The sequence below is a fragment of the Diadema antillarum genome, unplaced genomic scaffold (genome assembly GCF_040938485.1).
Source record: "Diadema antillarum isolate AM-2024a unplaced genomic scaffold, OU_Dant_1.0 seq00001413_RagTag, whole genome shotgun sequence".
Lineage (NCBI taxonomy): Eukaryota > Metazoa > Echinodermata > Echinoidea > Diadematoida > Diadematidae > Diadema > Diadema antillarum.
Genome location: NW_027272167.1, coordinates 697,363 through 715,100, shown reverse-complemented (window position 1 = coordinate 715,100; position 17,738 = coordinate 697,363). Strand labels below are relative to the sequence as shown.

The 17,738-nt window shown below is 41.1% G+C and overlaps 1 protein-coding gene across 1 annotated transcript in view; it reads left to right on the top strand.

The window, feature by feature from the left end:
• The window catches only part of LOC139709218 (kelch-like protein 38), a 61,350-nt gene extending 48,956 nt beyond the window's left edge, over positions 1-12,394 (top strand). The window contains exons 2-5 of the mRNA XM_071621171.1: positions 6,303-7,415; positions 8,187-8,354; positions 10,162-11,169; positions 11,807-12,394. Of these exons, the coding sequence (XP_071477272.1) occupies positions 6,342-7,415; positions 8,187-8,354; positions 10,162-11,169; positions 11,807-12,136 (2,580 nt within the window). The 5' untranslated portion in view covers positions 6,303-6,341 and the 3' untranslated portion in view covers positions 12,137-12,394. The remainder of the gene's footprint in view (positions 1-6,302; positions 7,416-8,186; positions 8,355-10,161; positions 11,170-11,806) is intronic.
• Positions 12,395-17,738: the final 5,344 nt, after the last annotated feature.

Sequence of the window (17,738 nt, the reverse complement as noted above, 5' to 3'; positions counted from 1 at the left end):
TCGTCATGGCAACTTTCCACACCTGTTGCTGCAAATTGATATTATGCCCCAGTATAACATCGCTCATAAGCAAGTCACCGGCCTTTGCATAACCACGGATAGTGCTTTCTCACAGTGTATTAAACAACAATGCCGTCAAAGCAAATGTGCTGGTATAATATAATTATGTCAAACACATGCCACTTCTACTTGTCAATTGCATGGCCGTCAAAATGTTTTGGCTGTGTTCCGAATGAACGATGAAACTATTCAATGCACTTGCATCGTCCACATACCAGCCGTTCACCAGCTGGTGAGAAATATTGATTTTTGAGAGACATTTCTCCGTATGGCAAACGACGCAAACAAAAAGGTAAGGTTGTTTACCATATGAACACGAATGATCGATTTGGCGTTGTTATGCCATTTATATGTCCTCAGTAATATTTACGCATTGAAAGAGCAAGAAAAAAACCCAAACAAACAATATACTGGAGACACAAACAACCGTACAGAGTAGCGGACACTATCTTTACGATTTGATTTACTCGGTACTTTTGCTCTTATAGTGCCCATAGTAAATGATGAAGCTGTCCATGTCATTTGCAAGTGATTGAGTCTACGTTATATCCACAAAACGGTCAATGCATTGCGCTTGATATTTTCGGCCCACTATCTGTTGCCCTATGTGGGGAACGTGACTCTTACCTTTAAAGCGGAACCCGCTGAATGTGTCACACTGAAGCATCTCTCTACACTTGAACTCTGTCGTACTTTTGTCATTGTATTGCACTTAGGTGAACATAGTGGAAGCTAAGAGGTATATAGGCAATATTCGCGCGCCCGCAATTACTTTGCCGGAGCTGAAAAAAAAAAAGAAGGAAAAATCAGAGGGCAAGAGAGGGAAAGGGGAAAAATGATGGTGAATTCACGGGGAAGTAGACCGAAAGTAAATTATCAAGCATCAGATTCAGAAGGATAGGGCGGGGTTGGTGTAATGAGAGGAACGCGACATGCAAATCTGTGTACATAGACAATGATAGAGCGATGTTCATAATGAGCAGAAATTATGGCAATTTCGGCCCAGACAGGTATTTTATGTAGCTTGCCGTGCTGTCGTGGACAAATTGAAGTTGTTGGTATTACAGGGGGCAATGAGGGGGAAAAGCTTTTGATAGCCGGCACAGATCAGTATTTACAAATTTACACGAGAACGCACAATTTTGTATGTGATTTCAATGTATTGTGTTTGCCCTATTGCGCTCTGCATGCCGCTGTCGTTTTATAGGGAACGAGTTCTGCACACACGGATGCAATCTTTTAGTGCTAGGTTTTTTACAGCTTCACAATAATAATACCTTATTATGATACGAAAGATGTTACATATATTTCATATGGATTCATTGAAATCTTGAGAAAACAATTAGTGAAGGCTTCTTAAGAGGTTATTGGGAGACTTGAGAAAAAAATAAGGTCTTTACCTCATTATTTACATGCATGATAGTTTTAGCATCATCAATATCACTCTTTTGAAAACATGTGAAACGTGAACATCCAATCAGTGTCTCATTTTGTGTCCAATGAGATTTCAATCTTTCAAAGTCATTTGTGGAATGTCTTTCCACGTAACGTTTTGTGACTCAAAACGTGAAATACTGTAATCGCGCACACAGACTCACATAGTTCGATGTGCTTGTGGTGGTGTTAGTAGTGGTGGTGGTAAGGCTGCGTTCACATAGAAGTATTCGGTATTCGCCATTCGCTACTCGCTATTCGAGCACCGAATACACTATCGCCCACACCGTCAACTCACCATTCCATGCAGTGAGGATTTCTTCCTCCTACATCCCAGCAAATCTTATTAACAATTTCTAAACTGCATCAGAATATCAGTCTATAATCTTTATGCTTATTTTTGCTAAAGGGCAAATCCAGACCAAAATTGTCATTATTTCATAAACGAGAGACGGTATACGCTGCAAGAAAATCAAACAAGCTCGATTCCCACTTTGCTATACTATTCGCAGCTATTCGGTTCTTTCGAATAGTGCCCCCTTGTGTAAACCGGTGTGAGGAAATCCTATCGTTCGATTCAAGCTATTCGCGTGCCCCCGAATACCCGAATAGTATACTTCTATGTGAACGCAGCCTAATGGTGGGGTTCAATGCATCCATTCATGTTTCATCAGCTGTTTAAAAGTCAAACTCTTCCACAGATGGCGCATTGGGAAAATGCTTTTGCAATTTAGTCATAGTATTTTCACTCCTCGCATTGCGCCAATTTTGGCACCGAAACGGTCGGAAACAGCAATGTTTATCCATCGACCGTGATGGCGGTTTCCCGAATTCGAGAGATAAGCCAGAGTTTTGTGATAATCGGAAGCAGGGTTCCTTCCGTCTAGCTGATTGAACTGGATACCAATAGGAAGCGTATCTGCAACCAGATAAATGTCCACTGTTTTTCACCGAGTCTGGGATGATACCGCATTTGTCACCTTGCTGTATTTTTAGCATTAGCTGGCCTGGGTATCTGCCTTGTGCACACGGACTGATATCGATGATGTTTAAAGTTGTGTTATGCCTCTGTTGTTGTTATTGTTGATACCGATGATACTTCCCTTTAAGTGATTTAATATTCTGTCATTACCATTGATGGCCTATAGACATCAGTATCAATTTTAAATGATAACCCTGCGACGGTTGATCATTGTAATTTTCATGTTGCCTTTTCGACGTGGATATTGTCTGGGTTGCCGTAGAAAAGTTCGAGAATATAGGACCTACCCCTTAATGATATTATGACAGGCCCTACACTTCTTTGTGGTCCGATAGATTTGGTCGCATTCAGTCCTTGTGTTGGGGAAATAATACACTACGCTTTGTGAGAGTAGTCAGCGCCGCTGGATATCATATTGCCCCCCCCCCCCCCCCAAAAAAAAAGTTGTCTTATGACATAGTTCGGATTAACAGTTTTTTTTACCACGTCACAAGAGTATTCCCATCATTCATATACAGTGTACTGTGAAGTCGATGGTTCGAATGTGCAGAGGTTTGAGGTGGAGAATTGTTTGGTGTATTAATGAGGTCTAGCAACATCTAACTAATACTACACTTGTGTGTTGAGTAATCAGACAAAATGATTAAACATGCCACATCGCAGTTTGCCATTTGGTAGTACGCAAACGAATGACTGTTGGGTGGGTGGGGGGGGGGGGGGGATGCCCGTAAGGATTCCCGAGCCATCGTCAGCGAGGGAGGATGCAGAACGATTCGGAGCTCATTTATCATTACGGTCGCGCTGACGTCGATATCCAAAGTTGAATAATGATACGAATTCTGCAACACGACTGCAGCGCGCGGACGCATTTGCAAAAGCCATCAGAGGAGCCGTGGTTATCCAATAACATCACCGATTCCCTGCCTGTTCGGACCCGAGCAACTTCTGTGCGGCCGATCAGATAAATTTCGAAGTCATTTCGGAGGAATGCCGATGGCTTTAGCATGCGAAAATTACCGCTTAGAAATTTCAATTTGCTTTCAGCTCAGTCTGATGCTATTTACATGCCGCGGCGTTGCCGGGCCGTGGTTCTTCTTTGAAAATCAAAGAATCGTCTTACTGTAACATCTGCTGTACAATGTAACTAGCTTTGTTTACGTCGCAGCCGGAGCTCCTCTGTCAGCTGATCGGGAATGTGTTGTGCCAATTTACCGCATTGTCTTTTATAATATTTAGGCGAGGTTTGCTGTTCGTCTTCGTTGACATGTGACCTCTGTTGAATCGTATGGATATAGGTGAACGAAACACAGCCACTGTACTTCTGTTATCTGTCGTCTGATCTTGTCATGGAAATATCTAACATCTGAGACTTGCACAGGTACCCTGTCAGTCGAACCATATTTATGTTTATTGTATGGAAGTGTCAAGTAATTCAGTGACGAGGATATAGATAAAAATATGCATATTCATAATTATGTGCGCTAGTATTTTGTGTGGCGTATGCACCATCTCGTGTGTCGCCAATTTTCTCTCTCATTTTTTGCCCAGCAAAGCCACCATCGCACCACACGACCAACTGGTGCGATCGATTGCTCATTTGCCTGCACCGTACTTTCGTGTGATCGGATATCGTAGGCTTTCATATCGCACACGGGTCCCCATGAGCTGCATTCACGATATTATTATGGATAGATAATGGATGCTAGAGGGACTGGCTTTGCCCTTGGTGGGTGGCCTTTCGATCGTGAGGTGATTGCTTTCATTCCATCGTTGTTACTAAAACCGCCTGCTGAATATCATTGACGTAATCTAACGCCGTAATGAACTTTTGATCAAAGTAAAAATACCGCTAACTAGAGTCTAATCGCAGTAAGTACGGCGACTGTATTGGCGATTGTGTGAATGAATGCCGTTAAAATTGTCTGCGTATCGCGCGCTACCACAACGCCCAGCTGCCTGTGTCCACATCTGTTGAAGATCACACGACGTTGCTCGCCAGGTTTTGTAATCTGTTGATTAATGAGAGATTGCGAGTGATTGCACTCAGATTTACCCATCTATCACACCATGACGTCCGGAAAAGATGCAGATACTTTTGTCGTCGTTGTTCCTTTCACATAGTGAGATCCATTTGTGCATACTACGTAGACTATACATAGAGTCTAGCCATAGAAATTTCAGGCATTATCCGCCAGGCATTTCATAAATCATCTTTGGTAGATCTAGACACTTGTCTAGGTATAATTTGTATTGTCTACGTAACGTAATCTGCAATCATATTATTGATAAATGGATCTTACTCATACTAGCCAAGCTTGACGAGGTATTGCCGAGAGTTTGAATTTCCTGTTAGGCCTACAACTTCTTTAATTCCTAACAAGGATTGTTCAACCTCAAAATGAGCAAAGACAACTTTGTATCGTTTTCAAAGCATCATGTGACACTCTTTAGCAGCTAGACCTGTGAATTGCCGATCCCCGTCCCCCCCCCCCCCCCACCCCACCCCACTGGTCCCTGATTGAAAATCGCTTTCTTTCTTTCTTTCTTTTTTAATCAGTTATGTTGACTCTTGTGAAAAAAAATTGCAAGTAGATCTATGATGCCTATCCAACATACTAATGATGTTAGTGAGACATCACACAGACCTGAGGATCACTAGTATCAGAACTATCGGTGTCAGACATATGTGTTGTCTGTTGGTGTTGATCTGTATTTCATGACTATCATTAAAATTGAAACCCAAATAGGTGACCTACATGTAATTGTTAGGGGCCCACTCATGGTCTATTAAATGTGAATAGGATCTAACAACAGAAAAAAAAAACAACACCTGGGACAATGGTTTGGACACTACCCTGGTGGAATGCAGAAATTACTTGTTTCTTTTTCTTTTTACAATTTTAAGAGGTGAAGTATATCTTCTTTTCTACACATCATCTGTACAGATTCATGTCCACAATTATTCAGACCAGTTGCAGTTACTTCCTCTACTGTTATTTAAAATTAGGTGGTGTATGTGGTGAATTTTTTGTGGTTCTCTTTTCATGAATATCATGAATGGGCTCTCGGCAAAAATAATGTGCAAAAATATTGAGAAGAAAAGCAACAAAACAAAATTGCCTTGCATGCATTGTCCAAGGCTAGCACGTTGACAGATTTGATCTCATTTCAAGCGGTGTTTGAATGATAATTTTGTTGTTGTTGTTGAGAAGTCACACTTTCTTCTGAATATTTGTGGGGGGGGGGGGCGTTGGTAGTTACAGTGTATGATAATGAGAAGATTTCAAAGTTTGAAATTCACTTGCAAGAATGTCCTGATAAACTTCCATTCACGCAACTAAGTGTATGCAAAATATCAGCATGTACATTAACCACTCTAGATCTATATGTTTTGCATACTGTAAAAGTGGAAATTTTCGCGGTGTTGAAATTTTCGTGCATTTCGCGCAACCAGAAACTAGCGCGAAAATAAAAGCACGCAAATATTTTTGCTTGCCATATGTTCCTGTGCGTGATGTCTTGATTCCGCGGAATTAAAAACACACGAAACTCTACTTACCCGGCCAAGCGCAAAAAATTAGTCGCGCGAAAATATCCACTTTTATAGTAATTGTCTCTCTTCAAGAACAACAGAGGAGAGCATTTTCTGTGAACATGCCAGCTACCAGATGATAGCATTTATTTAGTTCCATTATTCTTGCTTCATTCTTTGTGTGTTAAATTAGGGGTCTCCCTCGATCGCTCCATGGCTAATGCACATTGTATTCCAATTTATACACAAAACTAACTCCTTTCATTTCATTTCTGTGTCTTTTTTCCTCTTCAGATTTCCCAGTGACTAGCATGTAAAGCCTTCAACGCCAAAATGGGTTGCTGTCAGAGTTGTCGTCGTAAGAAGGCCCGGCCACCTGTCAACGAGCCGGGAAACTTCATGTATCCTGACATACCGGAGGTAGAAGCACACACTCCCTTCACGGAGATCAAGGAAGAGCCGTCATCATGCGACGACTGCATCCGCTCGTCTCCGGTTCCTCCAGCTCCCAACGGGCACCTCCAGGACATGACACCGATCAACAACCTGTCATTTGTCATCAGGAGAACGCCTGGCTCCACCTTATCCCTGTCCAAGAGACTATCCATGGCCGGCAATTTCTATCGCCTCAGCCGCTACGGCAGCCAGTTCAGCGTTGCGGACAGTCTTAAAACCGACGGCAGTACGTGGACGATCACGTCGTCGACCTACGAGCAGAAGGAGGTCGATGACCCAAACTACGCGGCTAACGTACTCCATAAACTCAACCAGTTTCGCCTGGAGGATAAGTTCACAGACTTCACTGTTTTTGTTGGTAGTGTAAGATTCAGATGCCACAAGGTAGTGCTAGCCGCCACAAGTCGGTTCTTTGCGCACAGCCTAGCAGACGAAGTCACGGAGGAGGGTGATCGCATTGTCAAGGATGAGCTGATCATTGATGCTGTGGAACCTTTCATTGTGCGCCTATTACTGGATTACATCTACTCTGCCAAGTTGACAATCAGTAATGAAAATGCAACGAAACTGCTCGCAGCGTCACGCCAGTTCCACATGCACTCGGCCGAGCAAGCGTGCCTCGAATTCCTGGAACGGCAGGACAACAGGAAGAGAGAGTCAGCCAGTGATCTCACAAAACTCGCGGCAGAGTACACCTTTGAGCAACCGTACCACGTCAACGAAATCCTCCTCGGACTCAACGACCAGAGGCACGACAGAAAGTTTGTCGATGTCAGGTTGTGCGTGGAAAAGGAGGAGCTTCTGTGTCACCGTGTTGTCATAGCAACCATTGACGATTTGATGGAGAAGCGGATGGTCCACACTGTAGATTCAGGAAAGGTTACCATTGAGGATGTCACTCCATCCGTCCTGAGGATGATTGTGAACTACACTTACACATCTCGACTTGAGGTCAGTGTAACAAGGGGCAGGAGGAGTGTTTCATCTCTGCTATTATCAATCAGTCAATCTCAAGTCTGTGAAGATTTTAAGTTATGTATTAGCAGTGACTGGATGAAAATGTATTGAAGAGGTTATGGTTTCCATGTACAAAAATTTAACACTCGTTCCACAGTACCCAAGACAGTTTTAGTGAATAAAGTGTGAGCAACCGAAATCAAGCAAGAACACTTCAGGGAATTTTAAAATCTTGACCTTATGAATCCATGCTCAAAATCAAAACGAAGCTTAGAGTCGATGGAGAAATTTGTGTGATGAACATGGTGTCAACTCAGGGTTCATGCGTGCTGTTTTGCATTAATCATTCTAATCATTCCTTTTTTCTTCTTTTTTGATCTTGATGATTGCTGAAAATATGAGTGACAAATTACTGCTTGATTTTCTCATTCTGATTTGTGTAAATGCAAAAGAAGATACAAAAAACAAAGAAAACACATAAGAAGTAGCTAATGTAGTCGCACATTGTCAGGCTGCATAAAGTATGCCTTTTATTGTATACATGCTTTTTGTGCTTTTGATAGTGATAAGAAGACCTTACGATTTTACTGAGAGATTTGGTAGTAGGGGGAGTACAATAGTTTGAATTTAAGTGAATATTGAATGTCTATATTTTTCATAACTTTACGTATTTGCTTTCAATGATAATTAAGATCCATATTTGTCCTAAAATCAAGTTTTTGTTACACGTATTAAGTGCCTCATCTTGATATCAACCATACTCAGATCTTTGAAGAGAATGCCAAAGAAGCACTACGCCTTGCCTCCATGATGAAGCACTCCTCGGCCATCCGAAAGTGCAGCGACTTCCTACGTGGGATGCTGGACCCGGCCAACTGCCTGGAGATCCAGCGCACTGCCTCCATGGACCCCAGCTGTGAGCAGCTGCACAAGGTGAAGTGACATCAGATATTGTATCCCACAGAATTGTATCTCATTACACATCACCTGGTTGCCACCTAGTTCTACATGTACATAATGTACTAGATGTGTATTATCGCATACTTGTGTTTGCTGGTATCATTCGTGCATATTCATTGCTGCTCTTCTGTAGCTATGTGCTACACCCTTTGTAGCATTAGATGGATAGGTAGATAAATAGATAGATTGATAGGAAGATACATTTGTAGATAGATAGACAGAAAGAGAGAGGAGAGGAGCATGATAACAGTGAAGATAATTATTTCAAAACCTCCTCCAAAAATTATCAATGTTCTATTGAAATGTTTCTGTATAGTGAAGAAGGTGAGGGGGATCGGCCAGCAGTGTGAAGAAGCATGATCCACTTTCAGTGTACAGGAGAATGGTGGCCTGATATAATGATAGAAGAATGCTGTGAGGTCATTAATGATTTGACAGGTTTACCGTATCAGGGGCCTGTTTCGTAAAGAGTTATGATTGATCGTACATTTGATTTATTGAGTGTAACACAGAGAATCGTGCGTAAGATCAATTCTGATCGTAAGTCTGTTTCATAAAGATACACTTGATTTTAAAGCACATTTAATTGCAGATTGAGTGTAAATTTTTAGAATGGCATCTGTCGTATGATCAATCTTACAATCAGTCTTTATGAAACACTTCGCAGAATTGAATTGATCATTGCCAGAGCTGTTTTGAAGCAGCGGGAGGCTCCTGCAACTATTTGTTTGATTCCTGACAGAAGAATAGAAAAAGACCTTCATGATCTTGGAGCTGTTATTGCCCATTTAGTTGCTTGTAATTCTTGACTTTCTCCCCGGCAGCTTTTTTTAATCTCCCTGACTCTGATGTGTGAATGTTGGCTGCTTTGCTAAAAGCTGGCAGTGTACTCTTTCTTGTTTTTGTTTTGTTTTGTGAGTTTCATTTCTAGTTAGTATCCGTGCTTGAAATGATGTCTGTAACACTCATTGGATGCCCATGTAGCAATCATCATTGTCTAAAGAAGAGTGAAGAATGTATCTATCCTGCCAATCTGCAATCTGCAATCTGGTTTTTCCCCTCTGCATTTTAAATTGATCTCTCCAATCTCAATTTATTGCTCATCATTTATTCATCACAGCACATCTTTAATATTTGCAATGACTTCACCACAAGGATGTGGTCATGACATATGAATCTACTTCAGCGGTACCGGAGAATGATTACTAAGTATTTATAACATGGAAAGTGAAAGCTAGTCAATTAGACGGAGCAATATCTTTGACAGTCAAGTGTGCCATACTGATTAGTCTTGGACCTTTTAATATGCAGGGAATTCTAAAGCTCTAAACAACTGAGCATAGACCCTGCTTTTTTATAGTCAAATGCTGCTGCTTTGTTTTGGTGCTGTAAAGTTAAAACTTCATCAAAATGTTCATGTATTCATTGTGTTGGTTTAATCATGAAACCGTCAAAGCATCACTGTAAAAGTGGATGTTTCTGCATGAATGGTTTTTCATGCTTGGTCGAGTAAGGTGCATTTTGCACACTTTTAATTTCATGGAATCGAAATATGGAATAATCTTTTATAGCAAGCAAAAATATTTGTGTTCCTCTATTTTCATGTTTTTTGCTTGTTGCATAATATGCTCAAAACTTTTCACACTTACAGTACATGATGTCCACCCTCCTTCTGGCCAACCTAGATTGCATTGTATCAAGGTGTGTAATGCATGAAAATGAAGTTGGTTTAAAAATCTGTCTCTGAAATCTCATGTTACGCTTCTGCTCGTTCTTCCAGGCTGCCACTAAATATGCCCTGAAGTGCTTCCCTGAAGTGATCAAGCAAGATCAGTACCTCCACTTGAGTGCAGAAGAAGTCCTGGACTACCTTGGAGATGACAACCTTAACCTGCGATCCGAGGAGGAGGCCTTTGAAGCCCTGATGAAGTGGGTCAGGTTCAAAGAGGACGAAAGAGTTGGTTACCTCGCGGACATGCTCATGTGCATTAGACTGCCTTACATTGGGCCGGACACCCTACGGGAGCGGATCAAGACCGCACCTCTGATCAGGGACAATGAGGGATGCCAGTTCCTCATTCTGGAGGCCATGGAGATGCAGCAGATCATCAGGGAGGGGCGCAACACCACCGACCCTCGCATGAAGCCGCGGAGGGCGTTTGCCGACGTCACGTTTGTCGTTGGCGGTCGCAACAAGCAGCAGACGTGGATCAAGGACACCTGCTACTATGACAGTGCGCGGCGCAAGTGGTACCCTCTGGCGCCGTATCCGGGCAGCACGACGGAGTATCGCGTCGTCGCCATGAACAATGATGTATACGTGGTGGGTGGGCGCAACGAGTCGAGTAGGCTCATCACGGGCGAGACGTGGAAGTACAATTCTCTGTTTGACGAGTGGTCGCAATGCAGCGGACTCGTCATTCCGCGGCTGTGTCATGGCCTTGGTGTCCTCCATGACAGGATCTACGCTGTTGGAGGGAGACTGGACTCCAGCAACGAGCCCCTGCACGAAGTGGAGCGCTACAACCGCCGCACCAACCAGTGGAAGCAGACGGAGTCCCTTGCATACGGGGTGGTGGATCCCGTTGTCACGGCGCACAGCCGTCGTCTCTACGTGATTGGTGGACACACAGAGGACACAAATGACATCCTGGTGCAGTGCTTTCACCTAGACAAGAGCTGCTGGACAGTGATCAAGGACGTCTCCCTCCCGTGTGAGCCAAGAGTGGGCGCAACCCTCAAGAGTAAAATCTACCTGGTTGGAGGCAGGACAGAGTATAGAGTGCAGGTGCTTATTTCCTTCTGTTTTGTATTTTTGCATCTGGAGTCGGATATGACACTTCCATTTCCATTGACAAATAGTTTGTCGATATTTCATAGTTTTCACAAAAGTTGTGCCTCTTCAGCATATCAAAATTGGTATCATGAATGCTCTATATATTTTATGTCGTTTTGAAAGTACCTGTCAATAGCAAAGACATAATTGATCAATTTTTGTGACGTTTGAAGTTCTGTGCATACATTTGGATATCTGTTTATTTGTCATGTTAAACTGAAGTCACGTAATATCTGCAATTTAGTAATTCTCCTGGTTGGTAAGGAATATGAGCTACTACAGTGAACCTTAACTCTTCAGTTAATTTGTTTACCAGCACTTAAGGCAGGGTGACCTTGAGTGTTAAATGTTTCACTTCTTTTGAAAAGAAATGGAATTAAGTTTCCTGTGTGCTGTATTCTCAGTTGTTAGCAAATTTAAATAATGTATTACTCGTTATTTTTTCTTTCAAGCTCTGTGTGCATTGACGTTTCTTAGTCTCATCTGACTGTGCAGTTGGTGAAAAAGTGATTCCAGGGTTATTCATCACTCGAATGCTCATGTATTTCAGTATGTTGTGTTACCATGACAACATCCTCCTCTGACACAGGTATACAGTCCCCACAAGGGAGAAGTGAATACCATCGCCGAGATGCAGCATGCTGAGGGCCACGCGAGGGAGCTATACTCCATGACGGTAACCAACAAGAAGATCGACGTCATCGGCGGCCAGTGGACCGTGGGCGACGAGGACGATGCCCTCACCATCTCCACCAACAGCGTGGAGCAGTTTGACCCGCAGACCAACGAGTGGACAGTGCTGGGCCCCATGCCCCGGGCCCTGACCCACCATGGCTGTGTCACCATCAAGAAGTACATTGGCCTCCCCAAGGCCCTCCTCAGCTGGGTGCCCAAGACAGCGTCCAACCACAGCAGATGAGCAACTCATCAATACCCCAGGGCGGGGCTTTGCTGGGAGCTTTAAATACTCATTTGCATAGAGGCATGGACTACACCCCGGATAGGTGTACTGGAGCATCCTAAAAGTGTTGTAGGTGTATTTCGATAGGAGAATTCATAGTGTATTCAAATCTGTGGAGATCAAATCCCAAACAAGCCTAGCAGTAGCATCAATCGTGTCTGTTTATTTGCTCTGTACTACTGGTTTGCTTATACTGCATCAGTATAGTCCATGGGAGGTGGGGTGCGAGTCTTTGTCATTTTTATGTGTCTTCAGCAAAACTTGTTCACTGAGCAAACATGGACACGTGATAAACTGCCAGCTGCTTTCCGTTCGATCATCTATTGAACTTAATCATCTCTTGCTTTAGTGAATAGATTGGGCTGATAGTCACAAGCTCATATGATCAACTTGTGCTCATACAACAAAGTAAGTTCATCTAGCAATGTGATGCAGATTTGCATGATTTTTATTGTCATTTGCAAATCAGCTCAGTTAAAGGAGAGAAAAAGAAGAAGAAATCTCTATTTTGATAGCATTTTGTTAGTCACAAATGTAGGAAATGGGGCTTCCTAAAGTCTAGTAAAGAATATTTCATAGTCTTGCTTTCATGCACACCAATGCGGTGCCGAGAATATTATCTCGAAACAAGAGTCGAACAAATTTCAAGCAGTTTTCTCATCTTTGGGGCATTGCGACTCTCTGCTGGTGAGCAGTATTGTAGGATCCCTAAAGTCAGTAGCAAGGATTCATCATCAATGAATACACCCTAAATAGGTCAATGCGTAGTCACATGACGGCATTCTGATCTACCAGAAGGGATTATGATGCCGAGTTAAGGAAAATGTCTGCATTATGATACAGCAATCATGCACTAATCAGCTTCTCTGTTTTGTAACATCATGTGAAAAATAAAAAGAAACGCAAATGCTGTTTCTTCTTGCTGTGAAATCTTCACCATGCAGTATAAGCAGGAGCTATTTATTGATAGTAATTCTAAACATATCATATTTACAGATCCAGCATCATCAGTGAACAGATTACTTTTCAGCCATAAGTTGGACATTTATGCCTCATGTATTGATAGAAATTGGAGACAGAATTTGGACAAATCAGAACTCGTAAGTTCTGTTTGATTCACAAACAAAATCATATATTGCCAACAAGTGTACAATAACCTGGACTTTACTGTGATATATACATGTACCTGTACAGAAGTGGAAATGAAGGTTGCAGATTAACAAACATTGGCATGGATAATGACATTATCTGATTCTCAAGAGGTGTCTGTACTCACCTCTGTGGAACATTACTCTACGAATGCATTAACCCAAAATGTTGCACTTTGTATGGACGTAAACTGTCTAAACCAAGACATGGGTGCCTCTGTGTTAGTGAATGTACATTGTACAATTAGCACTCAGAGTGCTAAGCAAGCCAATTCTAGATCTGTCCAGCTTCGTTCAGTCCCACAGTACTTAAATCGACGTCGGGTGATTCGATGCAACCTTTGTCAGACTACTGGGGAAAAAAAGAGGAATTCGTATAAGATGCTACTGCAAGTGGTATTCAGCAGAGTTTTGTGTACATTTGTGAAGTGCGAATAGAAAAAAGAAATAATTGAAAAGTACTTTCAACAGATCAGTGTGAATGAAACCATTCAATGTGTGCTCAATGGTGCGAGGATATCGAGAGTGAAGTGTGATACTTACAAATGACATGTACTTAAAACAGAGTCTAGAGTGGTTGTATGAAAGTGTTAGCCTGTATTGTATATGAGTAGTTGCGTATTTATGAAAAGCAAGTGAACGTTGACCAAGTGTACCATACAAACGAGCAGAATAAATGAAAAATCTATTTATGTGTACAGTGTATTTAGGATTGGGGTTGGGGGTTGGAGAGGGAGGGTCAGTAATTCAGTGAGCTTTTTTTTCAGTGGGGGTGGGGCAGGGGTGGGGAGGAGAAATGGGATGGGTGCTGTGGTATGTCATGGTCACTGGCTGAAAGAAATTGCATTGCAAGAAGCTTGCACATGCCTCAAAATTGTAGCAACTCAGTCAGCATATAAGCAGGGTTCTCAGCATAAGTTGGTTTTGATGATGCTGATGATGATGGTAATGCCAATGATAATGATAATAAGAAGCAAGTGTCAGCCTTTTTGTGTGTAGGACATGATATTCATAAAATGCAAATTTCAACTTCCGTGGAAACAGCAGACAATCCAGAAAGGTGAATGACTGTCGCTAGCATATTTGCCATCATTGAAAGTTATGGCCGCAATTCATTTATGTATGAGCCTGCAAATCACCCAGTCTCCTGTGAAATACTGATTGAAATCCTTGAAACCTACATACTTAAAATTTTTAATTTCCAAAATTTCTCCTTGCTTTAGGATGAGAAAAGTAGAGAAAGACTACATACATGGATAATGTTTTGCCCCCCCCCCAAAAAAATAGCATACATGTTGCAGTCAAAATGATTTATTGCATTGTGCTGTCATCAAACTAAAGTTATCTTTCAATAATTAATAAGTGCAATTTCTTGTATTAAGCAATTAAAGATTCTATTGAAATTGAAAATGAAAATAAATCTAATATCAAATGGTTGCCTGTGCAGCAAAGCTGTGATAATAAGAGATAATTTGTTTCTTGAACATCTTGTGCTTATTCTTTTATGTTTTATGCTTCCAGAGGTTGTAGAATGGCGTGTAGTCAGACAAATGTACTTCGCTACATACAGTTACCTTCCAACACACTGGACACAGGACACCGTAATATGATGTTTGCAAAGATTCAATAGAGGACAAATCTTTTATGGACAATCACTGTGCAAAATTGGGTGTGGAGGTAACGACCATATATGTTATCTCTGTAGCTTATATGTTCCCATTCTTAAACTCTTTGTTTGCATATCCATGTGTTAGATTGAGTCCAGCTATGGTGGCCTGTTATGAAATGCATTGTCATCCACCTTGTGGGCTGATGTCAGCTGCGATGTCAACAATCACGTAAACTTTTGCTGTGCTGATGAACACGTTTGTGACCCTTTTATCATACTTGCTGTAGACAAAACCATGTCAAACGTTAACTGCATTCAGCTTGTAAAACTATCACATAATCGATTTGTCCAACCAAAGGTCAACATCAGGGCAAAAAAAAAAAGAAAGAGAAAAAAACAAAAGAATCTAAACATTTTCTTCCAGCTGCTTCATGACTTATTATATGAAATTGATATATTTATTGTATTTATTTTTGTGTGTGTTTGAGATTAGAGTTACAAGTAGTCAGTCTCACGTCCCTCCTTCTCACTGGGTGATTCACGCGAACTACAGGTGTAGAATTTGTCTTTACTGTGTAGGAGCTCATAATGCTAGCTTTTCCACTGCTTATGACGTCACGTGTGCGAGACTTGCACATTAAAAGTTTCTGAATTTCTTGAGATAAAACGCCCTAAGCTTGTAAACCTGTATCTTCTGTGACATATTTGGTGCACTTGTGCCTTTGTTATACTGAAGTGCTTCCGTTTTGTTTTGATCATTTTTTCTCTCCTCTTATTCTGAAACTCGCCCGTACAACCCACTTGTGCCATACACGTGAAAGTGGAAAATCCTGGACTGCACTGTTTTGTTTGTTTGTTTGTTTTTCTGTGTGCAAGAGATACAATGACAGTAAAGTATCTTTCAGTGACAGTGTGAGTGACTGTAAAGTTTTGGATTTGACCACCCAGCTTCAGAAACTTTGAGGTACTGATTTTCTTTGGTTTTCAACTTTTTTTTTTAATAGGAGAAAACTTGAGAGACCATATGCATAGTTTATTTTTCATTATACAAACCTTCAAGTCAGTCATTTATGTAATGCATTGGTAATTGTACTACAATATTATAATTCCTGTGTGTCTTCAGAGTCATTGATGAAGGCATGTGGGCGTCAGTATGTGCTGTGTTTCATATATCACTGTGCAAAAATCGCATGAAGGTGTTAGATATTCACGACAGCATTCTGCCAGAAGTGCAGTGGCATCATGCACTTGACTGCTTGCTGATCAACGCACCAACTGGCATGCTGGAGAGGTGTTGCTTCAGCAGATTAATGTCATATTAAAGGGAGATTTCTACTTTTTTTTAATCAAAGAGGAGGCAGAGCTGAATGGAATGGGGTTAATTTGCTACAGATGAGTGATGGACTATGGCTCCGACGTTAGAGCTATGCTGCCTCATAATTTGACATTTATGTAGTGTCCTTTGTGCCACAAGCCATAAAACTTACATTCTCCAAGATTATCACCTTGGTTGTGAAAGATGGATAAAAGTTAATTGCCATCGAAGTATTTTGGACCCTTTGTTAGTTTATTTATTTATTTATTTATTTATTTATTTATTTATGTATGTATTTATTTATTTATTTATTTATTTATTCATTCATGTATTTATTTATATTTTATGGGGGGAGCATGGGCTTTAGTTTGAATTGATTAATTTAGTTTGAAATTAATTCAATTTTTTTGAGTTCAGGGCTTCTCATCTATGTTTTAGAAAAAGAAAATCATTGCCATTGCCCACTGGAGTTGAAACACCATGCATACATTTGTAGCAAGTATTATGCCCAAATTCATGTAGGACGTTTTGCGATATACGAGCACAAATTAGAAATGTGCGACCAGCCATCATGACTTTACTTTGGCGTTGTCATTGTCCATCGTTGCATTCTCTTTTGTGCTTAGTTTTAGCCGCATAATGTCCACAACTGCTATGATGCTGTGTCAAGAGGAATCTAAGAAAAAAGAACAAGAAAATCTGTGCAAAGTAATCGTCTCTTTCTTGTCTCTTTGCTAAATGCTGAATTGAAACTGAAATATTCATGCGAGACTGAAACGGATATCAAAGCTCTGGTGCAGTTTTAGTAAATGTATATTTGCCGAGAGAGATACCATCAAGATTTTATTTTGAATTATCAAGGAATCATTATCTCCCTTTATTCCGCCTGGTGTAAGTAACATAATGTTGCTTGGACAACAAGACCTTGTATGTACAAAATGTCAAATGTTCAGGAAAGCAAAAAAAAACCATGACAGCTAAAACAGTATATCAAATGGGATAGCCTTTCCTGTGACATGCAATGGTGGCTTCATTTAGGGGTAAGACAGTTAGGATTGGACAGGACATCACTTTACTATTAAATTATCTAACCATTAATCAAAAAAAGTCATTTTCTTCAAAATTTGAGATACAAGGTCTTGTCACCCCAGCAACGATCAAGTATTAAAGGGGATGGCTAGTAAATGATCAGTGGGAATCCGTGGGAATGGTGGGGGATGATTGTTCCAATCTTTGTGGGATTCATTTAAGAGTACATTATATATCCATTGTTGTGTGAAAATTATTTGCTTCAAAATGGTCTCATATTCAAGTAATGTGCAGTTTAATGTTTCCAGGTTAGCATGCCTGTACAGTGACCCTTTCAAAACAAAAATACAGATCTTGCATGAGAAGACACACAAGGAGACACTTTAGTATGAGTGTTACAGAATGCTGAGATAATTTCAATTACTAGTCAGAGGTTTGATCCTAAAAATTTGGCCATCT